The 21,367-nt window shown below is 40.5% G+C and overlaps 2 protein-coding genes across 2 annotated transcripts; both read right to left on the bottom strand.

Annotated features, from left to right (window-relative positions):
- Positions 1–9,247: 9,247 nt before the first annotated feature.
- LOC150017765 (olfactory receptor 9Q2) lies at positions 9,248–10,180 on the bottom strand. The gene has a single exon (XM_090267514.1). It carries the CDS (start codon positions 10,178–10,180, stop codon positions 9,248–9,250), a length of 933 nt encoding a protein of 310 aa, XP_090123640.1.
- An 8,441-nt stretch (positions 10,181–18,621) lies between these two features.
- Positions 18,622–19,557, bottom strand: LOC150017766 (olfactory receptor 9Q1-like). The gene has a single exon (XM_090267516.1). It carries the CDS (start codon positions 19,555–19,557, stop codon positions 18,622–18,624), a length of 936 nt encoding a protein of 311 aa, XP_090123642.1.
- Between the last annotated feature and the right edge of the window lie 1,810 nt (positions 19,558–21,367).

Raw genomic sequence — 21,367 nt, forward strand, 5'->3', positions numbered from 1 at the left:
TGCCCTGGGCATCTGAATTCCTTTTATCTTCATGACCAGATTGATGAGTTTGTCCAAAATCTGTGGCGTAGTTGTGACGGTTTAGCTTTTAATAAGATTTCAAGCATCTGCTTTCTATTTCAATCTCTGAAGAGTTGGGGGTTTTCCACATAGCTCTGATCCTGGAAACAAACCCATCAATTCCCATAAGTCACAACCATAAAACACACCTTGATTATAATGTCTGTCACTACAAACTTTGGTGCAAATTGTTTATAACTTAGACAATAACAAGTGTGTGTAGTACCTACAGTCTCGCTTTTACAGCTTTGAAGACAATTATTACTAATTCCTTTATTGAATCTAGAGTTCTCTAGGTTAGCTTTTTTTCAAAGTTTGTTTTGCCAAGGAACTGTTCAGTGAGATGTGTAAGAGTTGTAAAAATGAAAGATCCTACATTCAAACAATTTTGGGCAAATCTGAGTTAAATGAAACAGAATAGTTTAATTAGACAACCTCTCAGAGCCTTTAGTGTAGTATACATCTCCAAGAGAATAATTCAGTACGCAGCCTTTCTCAAAACTAAACTTATTCAATCAGACAGAACCTGATTCATCACAGACTAGTTCATAGGTCTAGTGTTGTGTGAAACACGTTTTGGGAAACGTATTTTAATGGAAAACCAAAGAGTGTGTATATAGAAGCCATCAATTCTTGTCCTGACTCTGTGCCCAAGTAGCTGTGAGACTTTAGACATGTCAGCTCACTTTACTGAGCTTATTTTCTTGTCTATAAAATAAGGCCATTGTTCCCATCAGAATTACCCAGGATACCTTTTTCAAAATTCACAGCCTCAGGACTGCAATGCCTTCTCTGCCCAACCAGAGTCGCAGTAGTCTTGGGTTCAGTTTGACAATTAAATTCATAAGATACACCAAGAATCAAGCATTAAGAAAGCTTTGGTAGAGGACACAAGACAGCCACCCACAACACACAGTGGCAGCATGATAGAGGTCGCATGGCTCTCCAGCACGCATTCTAGATATCTTACTCACTCCACACCTGTGCATGGTCCTAAGAGAGAGTGCTGAGTGGATGGGGACCACCTTGGTTCAAGGAAACTTCAACCTTGAGGTTCCTCCAGCATTAAGCCTTGCTTATCACATAGCTCCCCGAGAGGTATGTGGCTAACACTCATTTTCTGGTGCAGCTACATCTCAGCAAATAGTTACTCATCCATTACAGATTCCTCCATAACCTATTTTAACAAACAGATCCAAGTCACGCCAAAACCATTTCAGCAGGACTGTCTTTTTTTAGGATCCAGTCTACACCTACACAATTCTTGAATTAGATGCAAGGGTGATTTGATGAGCGTCAAACCTCAGACTTCCTGAGGCTGAAAGAAGGCTACAAACTAGCTTTGACTGCTTTCCTTCCAAATGCTACCCTGGATCTACTAACCCAGACTCTAATGAAGGAATTAGGCATTTGTATTCTGAAAACACCGCTCAGGTGACTGACTAGGTAAGAAGCACTGAATCACATGAGCTCTGAGCTTCCCTCCAGCTTTGGAATTCTGTGAATCTAAATGCCAACTGGTTGATGAAGATTATCTTTCGGAACCTGCTTTAAAAATATTCTGTAGCTACTCAGAAGAGTGTGTTTTTCTCCCATTCTAAACTGTTTTTCTTTTTTCTTTTTAATTAAATATTTTATTGTTGTTCTATTACAGTTGTCCTAATTTTTTCCCCTTTGCCCTCCATTGCCCAACCCATACCCTGCTCCCATAATCAATCCCCACCCTGTTTTCCATGTCTGTGGGTCATTCATACATGTTCCTTGACTAGTCCTTTCCTTTCTGTCCACCCTTACCACCATTTTCCCTCCCTTCTGGTCACTGTCAGTCTGTTCCTTGTCTCCATGTCCCTGGTTCCATTTTGTTCTTTGTTTTGTTCATCAGGTTCCTCTTATAAGTGAGATGATATGGCATTTGTCTTTCGCCACCTGGCTTATTTCACTTAGCATAATATTTTCCACTTCTATCCATGCTGTTGAGAATGGTAGTTCCTTTTTTCCTTCTGCTGCATTGTATTCCAGGTACTTAGGCTTTTTCCAGCACTTGGCTATAGTAAATAACACTGCTATTAACATAGGGGTGCATAAGTTTTTTTGAATTGGTGTTTCAGGATCCTTAGGGTATAATCCCAGCAGTGGAATTGCTAGGTCAAAAGGCAGTTCCATTTTTAGTTTTTTGAGGAAATTCCATTTTGTTTTTCACAGTGTCCTAAATTTCTTCTTGCACCTCTGGAGAAAATTATTACTGGTTCTAAAACCTAATTTTTCTAACAATTGCTCTGTAGTGTAAAGAAAATGTCTGCTTCTAAATCCCAACTTTTCAGCAAGTTGTGGTCTATTCTTGTGTTATTTAAGGAAAATGATTTAAGCATTGACACTAATCTTCTTCATCTGTAAAATGGAAATAATAATTTCAACATCTCACAGCTGTTTGTTGCTAAATGGACATGTACATTAGACAACTACCACACTGCCTAGTATCTCTTAGACACTCAAAAACATGTCCCCTTTTTTGTAACTGTCCTGTGGCTTCCAACTCTAATCTACCTGCCCTCCCAAACTAGGTTTATCTGTATCCAGTCCAAGCTGACTTTTATTTTTCTCTAAACTTATTAAAATCCAACCTCTTTGAGAGAAAATATATAATCTATATAATCAGCCACCTGCCTTTCTCTATGACATCTCTTAAACTTTTACATTTCATGTGCATTTTCATTACAGATATAAACTACCTGTTTTTATATGAGTTACCAAGTAGCCTCTTAACTGTCCTGCCTTCTTAACTATCACAAAAACCTACCCTATTCTACCCTTGGAGAGCAGGACCAATAAAATGGCATTGGTCCAATTAAGATAGCATAATGTTTGTAAAACAAAATGGAATCAATTATGTCAACCAAAATGGCTGTCAGTGAGCCATGACACGTTGGTTCAAGAGGGAAACTATGTAAGTCAGAGCAGACACATCTGACAAGGAGACACAACTAAGATATCTGCACATGTAATCAGAATAGCCATGTCTACAGTGCAGGACCTCCCACAGGTAGGCTTCTGGGAAGATTTCACACTTGCCATCTGGGGTGCCAAGCAGAACAGCCATGTAGCACCCATTCATGTAAAACAGAATATACAGAGAGTGAGGTCTAGGAGGAGAATCAACAAAATATTAACAGTGGTTGTGGCGGGTTGTATTGTCCAAAAATGGTCACAATGGTATTTTCCATGTTCTTGAAGTACTTCATCATTTCCCCATCATGAAATTGAGTCTATGTTCTTCCCCTTGAACCTGGAAGGTTTGGGGGATTCTTTTGACAAATAAAGTAACCCATATGTGATGCTGCCTGATTCTGGTTTCACCTAGTCCATATTTGATATAATAAAAATTACCAGGGTTAGACACAAGCCGTTTGGTTTAAATTATTTGCCATTCTTTTGGGTCTGTCCTGGCCTTCTATCACCCCCAACATGTAGGCTCCACAGAAGGCTGTACTCATGCTAAGACATAGTTGCATCTGCAGTGAGTAATGGAGAGGTTGATTTGGTTAGGAATAGACAGGTATGCAAGTGAATTAGGATTCAGTTTGGAACACAAAAGACAAATGATTAAGGAAGTTCAGAATCACAAATTTATGAAAATCTTGATAAGTTTTCACAGAGGAGAAGCATAAATCTGTACCTAGATGCTTGCATTTCCTTGAATCCTTCTCCAATTTGTCATTTTCCACAAACATCGATTGTAAACCTTCACTTTACCAGACTCTGAGTTTGACCTTGGCACAAAAATGGTGCATAGTTCACAATCCATGCCCTCAATGCACTTATAAACTAAAGAGAAAAACTGACATAAACATAATTTAAGTGATTTTTAAGACTGGATAAGCAAAGACAATATTTAACATCATTAGATTTAGAAACCATAAAGATTTTGTGCAAAGCAAAGTCAACTAAATTTTATGCTACTTTGTTCTTTTGTGGTAGCCATACCTGAGAAAAGCCAACTTGTGGCTTTGTGAGTAAATGAATAGAAACCCCTGTCACTTTAGTGTAGGTAATGCAAATGGAAAAGAAATGTATAGAAAAACAGACCAAAAAAAAAAAAAATCCATGCATTGTGTAGAATTTATTTGTTAAACCTAATGTATAAAGTGTCAGCAAAATATTCATTTATTTATTCACTAAACAAATATTCTTTGAGTACCTAGTGAGAGTCACAATGAAATAAGACACCCCTGTGGCTTTCCTGGCTCTTATATCATAATGCATAGCCCAGTTGGTGAACATGTCAATAAATAACTAAACAATGGCCATAAATATGAGGCAGCAAGAAGGCTATGATATAAAAAGTCAAGTAGGGTCAGAGGATAAGTGATAACTTAGGGTGGAATAGTTATTTTAGATAGACAGGTTTAGGAGTTAGGAAAGGCCTCTCAGGTATTTGACTGAGAACTGACTAAAATAAGGAAATGAGCCATGAGAAGGTCTGGGGAAACACATTTCAAGAAAAGGAAAGAACAGGAATAAAAATCCTGATATGGGAGCAGGTTGGATTGGACTAGAGGAGAAGAGAGGAGAAGATAATCATGAAGGTACTTAGGGACCCAAACTGACTAAAGTTATCATAGGCCATGGCAAATGAATTTTATTTACATACTTTAAGTAAATATTTAAATCCATGGGACTGGATGAAATTAACCTAAGGAGCGATTACATAGGGAAAGACTTATGACTAAGACCTGGGTAACTCAAACATTTAGAAATAAGGACTCAGCAAAGAAGTCTGAGAAGCAGTGATGAGGGAGGTAGAAAACCAGAGTAAAATAGTGTCAGGAAGATGGAGGAAGAAAGCGAAAAGTCTTCCAAGAAAAAGGAGGGATCAACTGTTTCAAACACCACAGAAGCCAAACCATCACTCCTGACATCATACTTTCCCATCTGCCTTCTTCAGCCCTGGCAGCTATCACCCCTAGTGGTCTCTCTACCAGTCCTGCAACCCCAGGGTTGAATTCTAAGTGCAACTGTCTAATTCAGAACATATTTCTTAGATCAAAATATCTCATATTTCTTCTTGGTCTCCGTCTTCCTTCTACTGCCTCTCTCTCTATTCTTTTACTAGAGAAATTTAGAGGACTCTGAACTACAAACCCCTTTTAAAACTGGCATATGGCATTAGGCAATACCATCTGTGACCTTCTTAACCAACCAAGAATTCTCAGGAACACCTTCTACTTTCTTTAATAATGAAAAGAATACTACACTGTGGCCAAGGGTGGTTTATCCTAGAAATACAAAACTGTTTAACATTCCAGAAACAATCAACATAATTCACCATATTAATAGAGAAAGAAGAAAGCTGTATGATCATCCTAGTGGATGCAGAAAAATCTTTTGACAAAATCTAAAAACCATTACTGATTTGAAAAAACTCTCAACAAACTAAAAGCCAAAAAGCAATCCCTCAACATTATTAGAATTAATAAGTGAGTTTATCAAGATCAATATTTTTAAAGTAATTGCATTTCTCTACACAAGCAAAGAATAATTGAAAATGAAAATTTCAAAATTGATACCATTACAATGGCATCAAAAATAATGGACTACTTAGGAATAAATCTGACAAAAGATTTGAAAAGGCTGTACACTGAAAAATGCAAAACACTGATTAGAGAAATTAAAGAACATCTAAATAAAAAAGAAAGATACACCAACTTCATGGATCAGAGGAGTCAATATCTCAGTTCTTTCCAAACTGACCAATAAGATTCAATGCAATCCCAATCAAAATTACATATAATAAATATTTTTGTAGAAATTGACAAACTGATTTTCAAAGTCTTATAAAAATTCAAAAAGCCTACAATAATTAAAATAACCATAAAAATGAAGTTGAAGTACTAGCACTCCTGATCTCTAGACTCATTAGTACTCAATACAGTGTGGTATAAAAACAAATAGATCATTGGGAAAAATTCAGTCCAGAAATAGGCTCATACATAAATGGACAACTGATTTTCAACAAAGATGCAAAGGCAACTCAGTGGAAAATAAGATAATCTTTTTAACAAATGGTGCTGGAAAAATTGGATATCCACAAACATATTTACTTTGACCCATACTTTGTTCCTTGTGTAAAACTCAACTCAAAATGGGTCTTAAACATAAATGTAAAACCTAAAACTATAAATTTCTAGATGAAAACAGATAAAAATCTTTGCGAACACGAGGATAAGCAAAGATTTCTTAAATATAATACCAAAAGGAAGGCTATAAATGGCAAAATTGATAAATAAAGCTTCATCAAAATTAAAATATTTGTTCTTTGAAAGACACTGCTAAGAGTAACTGAAGACAATGCAGAAACTGGGGAAAATATTTCAAATCACATATTTGATAAAGGACTTATATTTAGAAATATAAAAAGCTTTCAAGTATCAATTATAAGAAAACAAAAATTCAACTTAAAAATGGACAAAAGATTTGAAAACACTTTAGCAAAAATGTACTAATGGCAAGTGAGCACATTAAAAGATTAACCATCAACATTATTATTCATCAGAGAAATATAAAGTAAAATTACAATGAGTTACCACTACATACATACTTATTAGAATGCTAACATCACAAAGGTTGGCCAAAACAAGTGTTGATGAGAATGTGAAAGATCTGGAATGTTCACACATTGTTGGTGGAAATGTTAAGTGATACAACCACTTTGCAAAATAGTTTGGTAGTTTTTAAAAAACTTGATCATATATCTAACATATGATTCAATCATTCTACCCCTAGTTACCTAAGAGAAATGAAAGTATACATTCATACTAAGACTTTTTATGAATAGTCATAGCAGCTTTATTTAAAATGGTGCAAAACTAAAAACAACCCAAATTCTTATTGACAGGTGAATGAATAAACACACCATGGTATATCCATGCACTGGAAGAGTACCCAGCAGTAAGAAATGAACTATTGATAATTGTAACAATATTAATGAATCTCAAAATAATTATGTTAAGTGAATGAAGTCAGACGCGATTCTATTTACATAAAATTGATATGAAATTCTAAGAAGTTCCAACTAATATATAGTCCAAAAAGCAGATTAGTGGTTTCCTAGGGGTGTTAAGGGGAGGGTGGTGAAAAGGGCACGTGGGAGAAAGTACAGTGGGATAAAAGGAAACTTTTGGGAGTGGTGTATGTGTTCATTATCTTGATTGTGGTGATGGTTTTGTGGGTGTGCACATGTTAAAACTTACCAAATTGTACGATTTAAATGTGGGCAGTTTATTGCATGTCAATTACACCTCAATTAAGCTGCTTTTAGAGAGTCATAGCATATGACTTCAAACACATCCTTTGAATAATTTTAGGATAGATATATTGTAGATGGTTGATAGAACAAAAAATGTTATGTACATTTTTAATGGTAAAAAAATAACAATGTTTGGAAAGAAGTCTTGAATTCCCAGGCAATCAGTGAAAATTGAAAAGAAGACATGAAGGCAAGATTGGTGGCTATTTAGAGGCACCATACAGATGAAGTGTTTATCAGAGGGAATTTTGACTCAAGGGATAGATGCTCTGGAAGGGCTTCAGAAAGCAATAGTTTGTTGAGCAATCCTGATCTTTCTGAGAGAACTGCAAATCCCCTCATATCCTCTTCAGTAACCTAGAAGGAGGGCAAAGGTAAGTTCCTCAAACTTCACATTTATCTCAGGCCATGAGATGCACGCACTCCAGCCCAGACCTACCAAATATTGTGCCTAAGTACACAACTGAAATCCAGATACTTCCAAAGCAAATTGCAACTGAGAATTGGGACCTGGGATGCAGAAGGCAGATATTATGTAAGAATGTGTACTGTCACTAGACCTATGGGTGATTACTTCCTAAGGTATATAAATGTCTAATCACTATGTTGTATATGAGAAACTAATATAATATTGTATGCTGACTACAACTAAATTTTTTTTTTAATTTTTTAATTACAAAAAAAGAGTACATCCTTTGGAGTTAGAGGGATTTGAGATCAGATCCTCCCTGGACTGCCATTTTCTTGATGAATAACCTGGGCAAGTTACATAACCTCTTTGGATCTTCTTCTTTTTGCTAAATGAGGTCAATAATAATTACTTTCCATTAAAGTAGTTAGGAGGACTGAAATAAATGAGTCATGTAAATCTTTCAGCATAGTGCTTAGCATTCATTTAAGTGGTCATTTATGTGTGCATTAGCTTAAGAGTTAAGTTAAAAAATTATTAGTGAACTCTCCACTTCTGGAACTCTGGATCCAAGGCTAATGTCAGCCCGGGAGAGACAGTTCCAGATAGTTCTGAAGTGAAGAGGTCCATTGATCAGCTATGGGTTCCTCTGTTCATCATTGATCCCTGCATTGTCGATCCTGGGGCAATCACCATAATAACACTAGTTAACGTTTGTCGAATTTCACCCAGCACCTTCCCATTCTCCATGAACACCTAGCTGTTGTGAGAATAAATGAGATAAAACCTGGCCCAGAATAAATGCTCTATAAATTTCATTTCACAGTTGAGAAAGCGGGCTGAAAGACTCTAATTTGAAGCTATACAGCTGAGAAACAACCGGCTGCACAATTTGGTGCCAAATCCTGAGCTCTTTCTACAACACGAATTTCCCTATCACCTGCTATAGAAGTTGATGTCGTATTCCGGGAGCATTTGTCAGGTCACACAATGTACTTTATTCAACAGATACTAATGAATAAGGCAGACATGGTCTCTGTCCACTCATGCAGCAGAGCCCCCCAAAGGTAATCCTTTAAAGTAAGTAAACCCACTTGGCAGATAAGAAAACTGAGGACTGAAGAAGTTGGAACTTAAAGATAGACACTGGAACCTGAGATTAATTCATTCGTTCAACAAATATGGAGTGTTTATGTGCCGGCCTTGCTAGGCGCTGGCGTACAACAGTGAATCTCACAGATAAAGACGCTTGCTTGCCTGTCGTTTACTTTCTAGTTGTGAGAATTAGACAATATCAGATACACAAAACACAGCACATCGGATGGCAACAAGAATCACATAGACTAATAAACCAGACGGTGGAGGTGAGGAGTTTCAGTGCAATTTTAGGTAGAGCTGTCTGGGAAAGTCTTCCCAAGTAGGGGACGTTTGAAGAAAAACAAAGGATGGGAAACTAAGGAATGACAAGGGTCCATCTACGGCTTTGAGCTGCTGAGGACTTTCCTCACAGCTGCCTTTACCTCCTTATTCCTCAGGCTGTAGATGAGGGGATTCAGCATTGGGGTCACTACGGTGTAGACCACAGATACCACTCGGTCCTCTCCAGAGGCCTGGCCCGAGTTGTCCCGCAGGTACATGAAGATGAGGGTGCCAAAAAACAGGGACACAGCGGTGAGGTGGGAGGCACAGGTAGAGAAGGTCTTGGCCCGACCCCCAGCAGAGCGGATCTGCATGATGGCCATGATGATGAACAGGTAGGACACCAAGATCACCAATATACAAGCAGGCATGACAAAAATGGCAAACACAATAATGACCACCTCCTGAGTGAAGCTTTCCCCACACGTGAGTTTTAACAGGGGAGGGAGGTCACAGAAAATAAAGTCGATCTCATTGTTTCCACAAAAGGAGAGCGTGAAGGCTGTGATTGTCCGCACAAAGGCGCTGGCAAAGCCAGCACCATAAGCCCCAGCTACTAAGCCCCAGCGGGCCTTCTCAGTCATGATGGTGACATACAGCAGGGGCTGGCACACAGCCACGTAGCGGTCATAGGCCATGATTGCCAGGAGGTAGCAGTCAATGGAGGCAAAGAAGGTGAAGAGGAAGAACTGCGCTGCACAGCGAGCCTGCGAGACAGCCGTGCCATGGTCCAGCAGCACCGCCAGCAACTGAGGCACGATGGCAGAGGAGTAGCACACGTCCACAAAGGAGAGGTGACCAAGGAAGAAGTACATCGGGGTGCGGAGCCGACGATCTTTGTGGATCAGGATGATCAGGCCCGCATTCCCCAGCAGAGTGACAAAATAGAAACTAAGAAATACCAGAAAGAGAGGCAGCCCCCACTCGGGATGCTCACTGAATGCAACAAGAAGGAACTCGGTCACTACGGTGTGATTTCTGCCCGCCATCCACTCATCAGTGTACTTGGGGGGGCTACGACAAGAGCCAGATGGGGGGAAAGTTCAAGTCATTTCAAGTAATGAAGACTTCAAGTGGGTGTCTGATGTGTAGGCACTGGATTTCAACAAACTGCCGTCTAATGTGGAAGTAGACAAATACGGAGCTCACTCTAATATAAGATAAAAAGAGATGAATGTTTCTATTATACTAAGAACGGAGAGCCAGTGATTCTCTGCCTTACAAGTCAACCCCTGTTTTTGCAACTCTGTCCTCAATTAGCTGTTTGATCTTACACAAGGCATTTAACCTCTCTGAAGCTCAATTTCTTCTTCTGCCAAAAGAGAATCATAACATCTGCACTGCTTTATGAGATAAGGTTATGCATAGATTAAAAAAGAAGAGACAGTGCTTTGGAATGCTAATGGCACTCCGCTTGGGTTTGGTGGCTATTTAAAATTTTAAATGAACATTTTAAGGAAGGAAAATTGGGGGTGGGGGGGCTCGTGCTCTATGAACAAAAGAGCATGAACCCCAAAAAATCCATTAGCAATCAGCAATGGGCTTTTAAGAATATTTCTATTTTCAGTCTAGCAACATGAATGTTTAACAAACAGCTATTATCTTAATTAGAGCTGGCTGGCTAATCAAGGGGTTTTTGCTTTTTTTGTTTTGTTTTGTTTTGTTTTGTGAAAGTATTAGCATTAACTTGGCTTCAAAAGAGCAAACATTAACTCATTTTAGCACCTAGCAAAGCTCCATAACCATTGTCTGGTTGTCCTCACAGTCTTAATAAAAGCAGTAGTTTGATGACACACGGCATCTGATTCTGAAAACAGAGATAGCTCTGGTGTTGTCTAAGCATTGTGGGAGGAATCTGACTTATGGATTTTAGGGTCCCAAAGAGAGTTCTAGAACGGGCTGTAAAGGACAGCTTTGATCATGTTTGATTATCTGATACAACAGCAGTCAGGTCAATACTGAGCTAACTCATTATGGTTAACAAAGAAAAGAAAAGAAATTCTGGAAGCCGTAAGTTGGGCATGAACTGTCCTCACCTGAATTCCACCTTGCTAGTGCCTTGCTCCTTTGTTCCTCTGCTGGTAACCTGCTGATCCAGAGGAGACCGGGGTTCTAGTTCACTCACACTACATGTATGAGCCTGGGCATGTTACTTTTCCTCTCTGGACTTCCATTGCTTTATTTAGTTGAGATGGGGTCACTCCCAGAACATCTATGTCTTACTCTCTCTTCGTGGAGTGTCTCTCTTTCCTCTCCCCCTTACCAAGACAATACAACCCTGATGTTCCCTGGGACTTTTTTCAGACTCAGCCCAGAATAGTAAAGCTAGGGGGTCAGCCTCTTTCACTGAGCTTCTGATCCAGTGCTAGACCTTGCTCGTGGTGCTTTTATAATAACTGCACCAACTTCATGCGCTAATTGGTTCCTGAGGTGAATCTCCAAGGACAGGCAATTTCTCTTCATGTGACTTCCTAACAAGGCATCTTAATATCATTGAAGGTTTCTCTCATTTCCAACTCCCAAAGCTCCATCCCATGTCCTGCCATCACTCAGCAGGACCTGATGGGGCCGGTGCCTAGCTTTGTCTCCTTCTTGCCTTGTACTAAAAGAAATAAATTTCTCTGAAGGTTTCCTATACCTCACTTAGGAATTTTGCCAAGGATTTTGCACAATGGCACCCTTGTTGGCATGGTCTGATTTCAAAGGGAGGCTGTTTGTTTGTTGTTGTTTAGCATAAACTTTTGCTCCTCATCACTGAGACACACCGCAGTTAGTGACCCTGCAAGTTCACCATTTGGCAGCAGCTTAATGATACAAGTGCCGGAGCTGTGAGATGAAATGGCAGGTGTGAGCAGGTCTTGAACAGACTTCTGCCAGGCAAACTGAGCAAACCGTTAATGGCGACGAACCTCTCCACCAGAGTACTGGCTCTCAAACTTCATTGGGCATAAGAATCACCTAAAGAATCCCACCCCCATAAATTCTGATGTAGTCTGTCTGCTTTAGATTAACAACCACACAGGTGGTTCTGATACAACCGATCTCCAAAAATTATATTTAGAGATAATGCCTTGGGAGGTGTTCTCAGGAGCTCTAACCCTGCTTGACTTTCTGGGCCTTGGGTCGTAAACTGAAATATTAAAGGTGTGTTCTTGAAGAAAATGATTTCTTCAAAGTCCCATCGGCACCTTCCTTCCTCACAGGAGGCCTAAGATAGTCAGAGTGGGTTTGATGGTTCTCTGTATTATAAATTTAAAAACCTAAATATAGAGAAGGCTATGCAGCTACTTGTCAGTAAAACAATGACTTGAACTGGGTCAGTGCTCTGTTGACTAAGCCTATTCAGAGGACTCAAGGGCAGTGGTTCTCAACTTTGGTGCAGATCAGAATGACCTGGGCCAGGGAGCTTTGAAAATCCCTAGGTTCAGCGTGTACCCCTTAAAAATTAAAACAGAACACTTGAGTGTAGAAGCCAGATACAAGTTTTTGTTTTTTTTTTTTAATCCCCAGGTAACTGCAATGCGCAGCAAAGTTTGAGAACCACGGCCAGCGGGCTCCTACCTTGCAAAGTCTTGTTTCCCTGAGGTGTCGTAGGTAGAATACACGTTTATTGTTCTCATAAGTTTGGAAATCACTGCATATTGTATCCTCATGTGGAAAATCATGTTGCATGTCATCATTTTGAAAGCTCCATAAAGTCGTGTAATTAAGAAACCTTGACAACTTTCTTTAACCCACCATTTATCAAAAAATATTTGACCACAGAAGCTCCTTTTCCCTGAAAGCAGGTTAGCATGCTAAAGAACCAGAGCTCCTAAGCAAGGACGGCTGCTTAGGCAGTGCAGCTCCAAAAAAGCTCAGCCATTGACCAAATGCCAAACAGCAAAGCAGTCATCATTCCAAGCAAAGGCATCTCCTGATGACTCATCTCAGGATCTGGCTCCTCTAAGCCTCTGTCAGACTGGCTGCTGCAAGAGCAATCCCTCCTACTGAAAAGGAAGCTGAGAGGGGGCCAGGCAAAGAGCAGCACCCTTCCAGATTGACTCCCTCGGGAGCTGTGGAAGAGGAATCCATCTTTCCTTTTAAGAAAGACTTTCCTTCTGTTGTTTAGTGGGTCCACGTCTGAGCCTCTGCAGTTCTGCTTCAGAAACAATAGTGACCCGACCTCACCCCACACCCAGGTGAAATAAACTGCTGAGGCCATCAGATCCCCACTTTCAGGAAGCTACAGTAGAATTTAAAACCATTTTCAGATAATTACTAAGACTGTCATCAGGAGGCCAGCCCCAGAAAAGAAGCAGAATGAACCTTATAAAACATAGATCAAGATTTCGCATATTGTGAGTGTTGAGACCCATAATCTACAGTAAGAGAAATTTAAAGATTTGTTTCTGCAAAATACAGATCTGACCAACTTTGGTTTCCTGATTTAGAAATCCGGGGCATGCTGGTAGTTGAGCCAAAATGTGAAGGGGAAACCCAGTAGGATAATAATAGCAAAAAGTACCTAAGCTGCTTACTATCTGCCATTTTCTTTTCTAAGATGGTGATGATGAAAATAGATAGATAGATAGATAGATAGATAGATAGATAGATAGATAGATAGATGTATTGCTCATTTAATCCATGCAACAGTCATCTGAGTTAGGTACTGTTATTATCACCATTTTAAGGACACACGAAAATTTAGTCACAGGCAGTTGAAGCAGATCACCAACAGTCCCACAGTAAGGGACAGGGCTAGTGTGTGACACCAAACAGTCTGAATTCAGAATGCACACGCTTAACTCCTACACCATATTGCAAACCACCATGAGGATATCTCTGAACTCCATGTTTGGAAATTATTGGGGAGTTTTTTCTTCTCCATTTGTTTTTTCCTTCCAGCTTTTTAGAAAGAAGGGAGTTGTGCTTAGAGATGGGACTTAAGTTGAAGAGTGAGGAGGTTGTGGTAGAAAATTTGGGGGGTACTTGGCCTGGCCCTTGTTCCTTCTAAGACATATTACAGCCATGGGGAAATATTGGATTCAGCACCCACCATGGTCCCATACGGTCTCTTCTTTCTCAGAACATGATTGGATGAGGAGAAAGCTCAGTGGGTTCATCGCCAGTATTAACATTCTCCTCTTCCAAAAGCTCTTTTCTTGAACTACTTTAAGTGGATATCTATTCCTTGTAGCTAAAGAACCACGACTTATAGTCTGGAGGAGGCACTAGAAAGGATGACAGATTTTGGTGTAAGAAAGATATATCCCCAACTGTCACCCTGGGATCTAACTCTACTATATCTTTTCCAACCCATACTTGGGGGGCTCTCATGCCAATTCAAGACTGCACCTCATAAATTTGCTTTGGAAGGACTTATCCTGCTATAACTCTTCATCATTGGTAAACTGCCCTTGCTTTGCATATTCTAGAAATCCAAAATTTTTCTAGGATCCTATAAAAGCTAGAACTGAAGGGGATATGAGCAGTCAAGTGACTCAGGCTTTCCAGTGCACAGGTGAACAGGCTGAAGTTCCCAAATATTGATAAAAAGATGGATCATTTCATTTGATTCCATGGCTTTTTAAAGCCAAAACTGATTGACTGGCACGTCACTCAGCAGTCCCTTATTTCTCCAGAATATAGAAGAATCTCCAAATAAAAGATGAACAGATAATCAAGTGAATCCATCTTGATTCAGTAATAATTCTTTAAAACGCATATCTTCCCTTCCTATTGCCCATATTTTCCCAGGGATATGCAGGCCTGAGACAAGTTTATTCCATTGCTTCCTTTATGAATTTTCTCAAAGCTTCTGGATTTGAACTTCCCAGAATGATGAAGGCAGAAGGAACTTAGGGACCCAGTTCAATGTTTTACAAGCATGGAAAATGAGATCCTACAGCAGGATGATTTAGTCCCTGGGTTTCTTAACGAGGACTTCTTAATTGCACATGAGCAAAGCTTAGCAGACAACATGGCTAAGCACACAGATGGATTCACAAGATTCTCAAAACTATGGGGAGCAAAGGAAAAGGGGCAGCTAGACCTTGGGGACAACAGGGACCATGACATCAGGAATTTTTCCTTTGTCCTTAACTATCTCTAAATATCAGCTTCATTTTTTTCCTAAATCTACCCTTTTCACAAAATAGAAAAAATGGCCACAGGCCATCTCCACACTTCCCACGTTCCAGCTTTTTCACCACAAAAGAGATAAAACTCACTATTTCTGGTGTCAAGATTTTAAAAATCCCAAAGAAGGCCTCAGATGTCATATGGCCAAAGGATGGGGCTCCAGGATTGGCTTAATGTTAGTCAAGCAGCTGCCTACCTCAGGGCCAATCAGTGAAGACCAGAAGGATGGAATCAACAAGGAGATGGAAGTGCCCATGTGAACCACGTGGTTAAAGAAAGGAGCATTTCCAAGATGAAAGGGGATGCTATTCAGGAGACACAAAAGAACAGATGTCCACCATGCTAAAGTAAGGAGAATCAGAAAAATCCCCATTGCACCTGTGCATCAGTGAATCCCACAGAGGGGAGTGGCCAAGCAGTAACTTGGAGAGACAGCAGGTGACAGAGCTGGAAGCAGATCTGTCACTGGAGTTTAAACAGTTCATGTTTACGTCCCACCTACACATCTAGTGGCCATCAGCAAGGCATTAGAAAGACAATTGCTGTTTGTTATTTGTACACGTTTTATACCTAACCTCCTAGAGCCAATGTCAAATGTGGAAAGTTTGTGTCTGGCCGCTCCATCTCCCCGATCCCCACACGTCTCAGTTACCCAGTTCTCAGGTGCCCACTCTCCATCCTGACCCACGCTTGGAGAAGACTCTGAAACAGCCCACTTCTGAAGGAAGTGATTGGCAGTACATAATGTGGAATCTCTTCTCACATAATTTATACTTTAACGGAGTTAACTCCAGAATACATAGAATGTCAGGCCACAAAGGGACTCTAAGAATTATTTTATTCCGCCTTCTCCCCAATTTTGTAAATAGAAAAATTGAGGGACACAATGGGGAATGCCCTTATGAAAGACCCATAGCTGGTAAGTGGTAGTCACCTCCCAGCCTGATTTCTGTCACATCCTATAATCGCCAAAAAAGCAAGTCGAAAGGGCAAATTTCATATGAAAACATTAATAACAAGGAAAGAGAATTTTAAAGTGGAATCAGGCCCCTTCTTGCCACCCTGAAATTCACATCGTATTGCTCATGTTTGCTGCAACCAATGTAAGGTAATGACCGCTAGCTTGCCCTGCCCTGGAGGCGCTGCGGCTTTCCTTCTCCTACTCTGCACCAAGCAGCGTGGTCCCCAGGATCCCCTTTTCAAGTCTGGGGCAAAGGACAGTGAGATTTCAAGAAGCCACCAGAGAGGTCATGATACCAACAAGTCCTTCTTTGACAGCTCCTACAAGACCTAACTTAAGGTAGCAGAGTTCTCCTTGGAGGAAACCATATGTTGGCAGGCATTTGAGGAGGGAGCTGGGAGGGGTCCCACAAAGTGCCAGGCATGAGACCAGGCAGCCGTGGGTAGAGTATTATACTTACCATCCCTTTACTGAGCTGGATAGCCAAGGTTATCTCTCCTGAAGAATTTTTCCTCTTCTTTCAGATATTATAACCACATCTAATGACCTATAAGCAGCTGTATATTTTCTGTCTAAACTGGACTTTGAGAATAAAATAACCCAACAGAAATAATCACAGTTTCCTCTATCTGAATGACTTCAACACAAGGTATAACAACATGTAAGGAAATACTAACACCTATTTATAACCAGGTAACCTCCCTATTAAAGTTACCGAATTTAACCCTGTCTCCTCTTCATACATAAGTGGGAAGCACTTTTTCAAGTTTCCCTGAGCTCCCCCTGCAGAGTTAAAAGGATATGGGGCCCCATATACAATGTTGGAGCTTCACGTCTGCTAGTTCCTACAGCCTTTCAGTTAGCCCTTTCTTCTTAAATGGAAGTCTTTAACTGCCTGCTTAAAACTTAATTAGAAGAAGGCATTACGTTGTCTCCTTAGACCTGGAAACCCATTCTCGTAGTAGTCTCTTCCAGTTCATTGTGTTTTCTCTGACTTTTGGAAGATTCCAAGAGAGCAAATAACTCTTCGCTATACGATCTGATTCACACAGACCCAATACGGTCACTCCCTTTTCTCCCTCGCATGAGAGTTTATATCATTCACATACCTGATATCTGGATTTTTTGTTTGTTTGTTTGTTTGTTTTCTTTGGTAATACAAGGGACAAAGAGAAATGTAGTTTCAGTTCCAGGAATAAGGGTTGAAGAAAGAACAGAAAATGATGAATAGATGGGACCTGTTCCCGTCCAGTGCCTTGGGTTTGACTGAGGCACCTGCAGTTGGAGAAATAAAGATCAAGGACTATCAGACTCTGGGACACTTTGGGCACAGGGGGACAGCCCTGGCAGAGCACAGGCACCCTGTACAGGCCAGGATTCCCTCCCGCCCACCTCTGCATGGAGCACAGCCATGCTCTGCCTCCCCAAGGTCAAAAGCTTTAAGAATAGAGTGCTGACAGCTATCATACAGACACTGCACATACTATTATGAGCAACAGGAATGTTATAAATTTACCAAGTGGTTTCTCAGGCAAACAATGTGACGAGTGGGAGATGGAACAGGTGAGGAAAAAGAAAGAACAGGTGTATTTCCGTGCTGGTAGCAATTGACAGGCATGTTATTGTGGGCACTTTATAGCAATTCGTGTGAAGTATCCCAGTGAATGAGTACAAGAGTCTGAAGAACATTTGGAGCAGCATCAGCTTTATTAACTGGACCATCAAACTACTACCTCAACTTGATCATTAAAAACAAATCTAGTCTAACTATTGAATTCTAATTGATGATATCATTCTGAAGTATATAGCAATGAAGAGTACTAACACCAGTGTCTGCAACTCACTTTGAAATGCATCAAAAAATAAAGTATATTGATGGATGAATTGTTGGGTGTATAAATGAATAGATTGAATATATATGTGATAAAGCAGATATACAAAATATTAACAGTTGCCGAATCATAGTATTGGCTATAGGGAGTTCACTATACATTATTTTCAATATTTCTATATGACAGAAATCTTTCACAGAAAGTTTTGCAAAAAAATATGATCTTGTTTTATAGTCACAGAACTGTGAAATGTGCCACATCTGGATTACACAGCTTTTAATTTCAGATCCTTCCGTCATTTTTTCCTGGGAGTTAGAGCTTTCGTTCCAATCTCTCTTCTCAGGCTGCCTCTTCCTTGTCTTCCTTTTTTTCCTGAAGCTAAAGTTTCTGGTCCTTTTTATACTTTGTACCATGGCGTATGCATTTAAACATTGAATGTGCTATAAATAATGTGTCCAGAACGCTGACACTTACAGAGGAGGTGATTCTCAGGATTGCCCAAGGTTGGAGAGAGTTAGGACAACTTGGCCCTGTTCAGAATTTTCCTCAGGGCCTCCTTCACTTCCTTGTTCCTCAGGCTGTAAATGAGGGGGTTCAACATGGGGATGACTGTTGTGTAGAACACAGACACCACCCGATCCTCCTCTGGGGCCTGGCCTGAGTTGTCCCGCAGGTACATGAAGATGAGGGTGCCGAAGAACAATGACACAGCAGTGAGGTGGGAGGCGCAGGTAGAGAAGGTCTTGGCCCTGCCTCCAGCTGAGGGGATCCTCATAATGGCCATAATGATAAGCAGGTAGGACACCATGATCACCACCAAGCAGGCAGGAATAACAAAAATGGCAAACACAATAATGATCGTTTCCTGGGTGTAGCTGTCCCCACAGGTCAGCTTTAAAAGAGGAGGGAGGTCACAGAAAATAAAGTCAATCTCACCGGTTCCACAGAAGGAGAGACTAAAAGCTGAGACTGTTCTCACCAAGGCACTGAAGAAACCGGCAATGTAAGCCCCAGCCACAAAACCCAAACGGGCCTTCTGTGTCATGATGGTGACATACAGCAGGGGCTGGCACACAGCCACGTAGCGATCATAGGCCATGAGGGCCAGGAGGTAGCAGTCAATGGAGCCGAAGAAGGTGAAGAGGAAGAACTGAGCTCCACAGCGCATGTAGGATAAAGCTGCCCCGAGCTCCAGCAACACGGCCAACAGCTGAGGCACAGTGACAGATGAGTAGCAGATGTCCATGAAAGCGAGGTGACTCAAAAAGAAGTACATTGGGGTGTGAAGCCGGCGATCTCCACGGATCAGGGTAATCATGCCCAAGTTCCCCAACAAGGTGATGAGATAGATAAATAGAAACAGGAGAAAGAGAGGGAGTGCCCGTTCAGGACAGTCAGTGAACGCGATAAGGAGAAATTCAGTCGCTAAGGTGAGGTTCTTCTCTGCCATGAAGCCAGAGTGCCTGAGAGGGCTAGGATGAGATGCAAGTTAGGAAGCTACAAATAGGACGTAACTGCATTTCTAGTTTACATTTTATTGAACATATACTATGAACAAAATATGCCAGGGGCATTGTGGGGCTTCAGAGATGACTGATCTTAGCTTCTACGCTCAAAGGAATCTTATGACATGGAGTTGTTTCAGTATGTCAAGAAAACTGATACAAGTAGACATTTTCAGAATAAGAGTATATATTCTCCCACCTTTATTACTAACTAAATGTGTGAGCCCCTGCAATTTAAATAACCACTTTTTAATTAAACTTATTAAGGTGACTTTGGTTAATATGATTATACAGATTTCGAGTGTACATTTCTGTGACATATGACCTGTATATTGCATTGTGTGCCAACCACTGAAGTCATATCAGCTTCCATCACTATAAGTCAATATTTGGCCCCCTTTACTCTTCACTTCCCTCAGCCTCCCTTCCCTCTAGTAACCACCATACTATTGTCTGTATCTATGAGTTTTTGTTTGTTTGTTTTGTTTATTTGTTGTTTTCAGTTTTATAGCCCACATGTGAGCGAAATCATATGGTTCTTAACTTTCTGTCTGACTTATTTCGCTTACCATGATATTCTGAAGTTTCATTCATGTTGGATAAATAGCTGTATTTCATCTCTTAACCAAAGTTTTCCGATTGCTCCATTACAGGATGATACATGGGATCCTGCTTATCATGAGAATATCCATCTTGAGACTCTGTCCCCTTTTCTCCATGACCACAGCTTCTCCCTTATAACCCTCTTCATTTCTTGCCTAAATGAAAACAACAGCCGTATAACTAACAGCTCTTTCTGCCTTCAGACTTGCTTCTCGCTAATTCTTGTTCCTCACTGTGGCTAGAGTGATATTTCTAAGACTTAAATTTGATCACATGTAACTCTCCTGTCAAAAATTCAGCCATGGCACCCCATCAAGGATAGTATATTATTGAGACTCCTTGGCGTGTCAGGGGATGTCCTCCTTGAGCTCCTCCTTACTTCCTTGGATCTCCTTCCTTCTCACTCCTCACACCCACAGCCAAACCCCACCCTCTCCAGCCACCCTAAATTATTTGTGGCTTCTCTAATCCCCCATATTCTCTCACATGTCTGCTCTCGACAGGCCACCCCTTCTGCTGAAACACCTTCTCTTGCCCATCCTGAGGGTCCTGCCCAGCTCCTACAGGGTCTTCAAACCTCAGCCCACAAGAAGTCTCTCTTGAGTCTGTCTCCCCTGGTCAGGGTGTGTGCCCCTGGAGCTCAGCACATAGCAAAGGCTCAATGCGTTTTTGTGGAATCAAGTTATCAAATGAGATAGGAAATACCTCGCAAAGGGAAAGGCACTGTACGAATGTTCAAGTGGTTATTTTTACTTTTACAGAAACATTTCAAAAAATCAACATTTATGAAGGTCTTAGCCATCCTTGATTCGACCATTCCATTCTCGACTTACCAATGTCCTTACTTAACAGAAAGCTGTTTACCAAAAATAAATTTTATAAGAACTGATATTGTCCTCAATCATACAAACACACAGAAAGGAACTATTTTAAGTGATTTACATATTTACTCATTCAATCCCCACTACTTTCTAAGGGGGGGAACTTTTCTGCTCATTTTACAGATGAGGAAACGGAGGCAACAAGAGTTTAAGTCACAGGCCCGACATTGTGGCAGTAAATGATGGAAGTGTCACTAGGAACAAAACTATCCACAGAAGCACTAAAGCACTATTCATCTCATAACAGAATTTCACATACATCGCTTATTGA

The sequence above is a fragment of the Furipterus horrens genome, unplaced genomic scaffold (genome assembly GCF_987537825.1).
Source record: "Furipterus horrens unplaced genomic scaffold, mFurHor1.1.pri manual_scaffold_2, whole genome shotgun sequence".
Lineage (NCBI taxonomy): Eukaryota > Metazoa > Chordata > Mammalia > Chiroptera > Furipteridae > Furipterus > Furipterus horrens.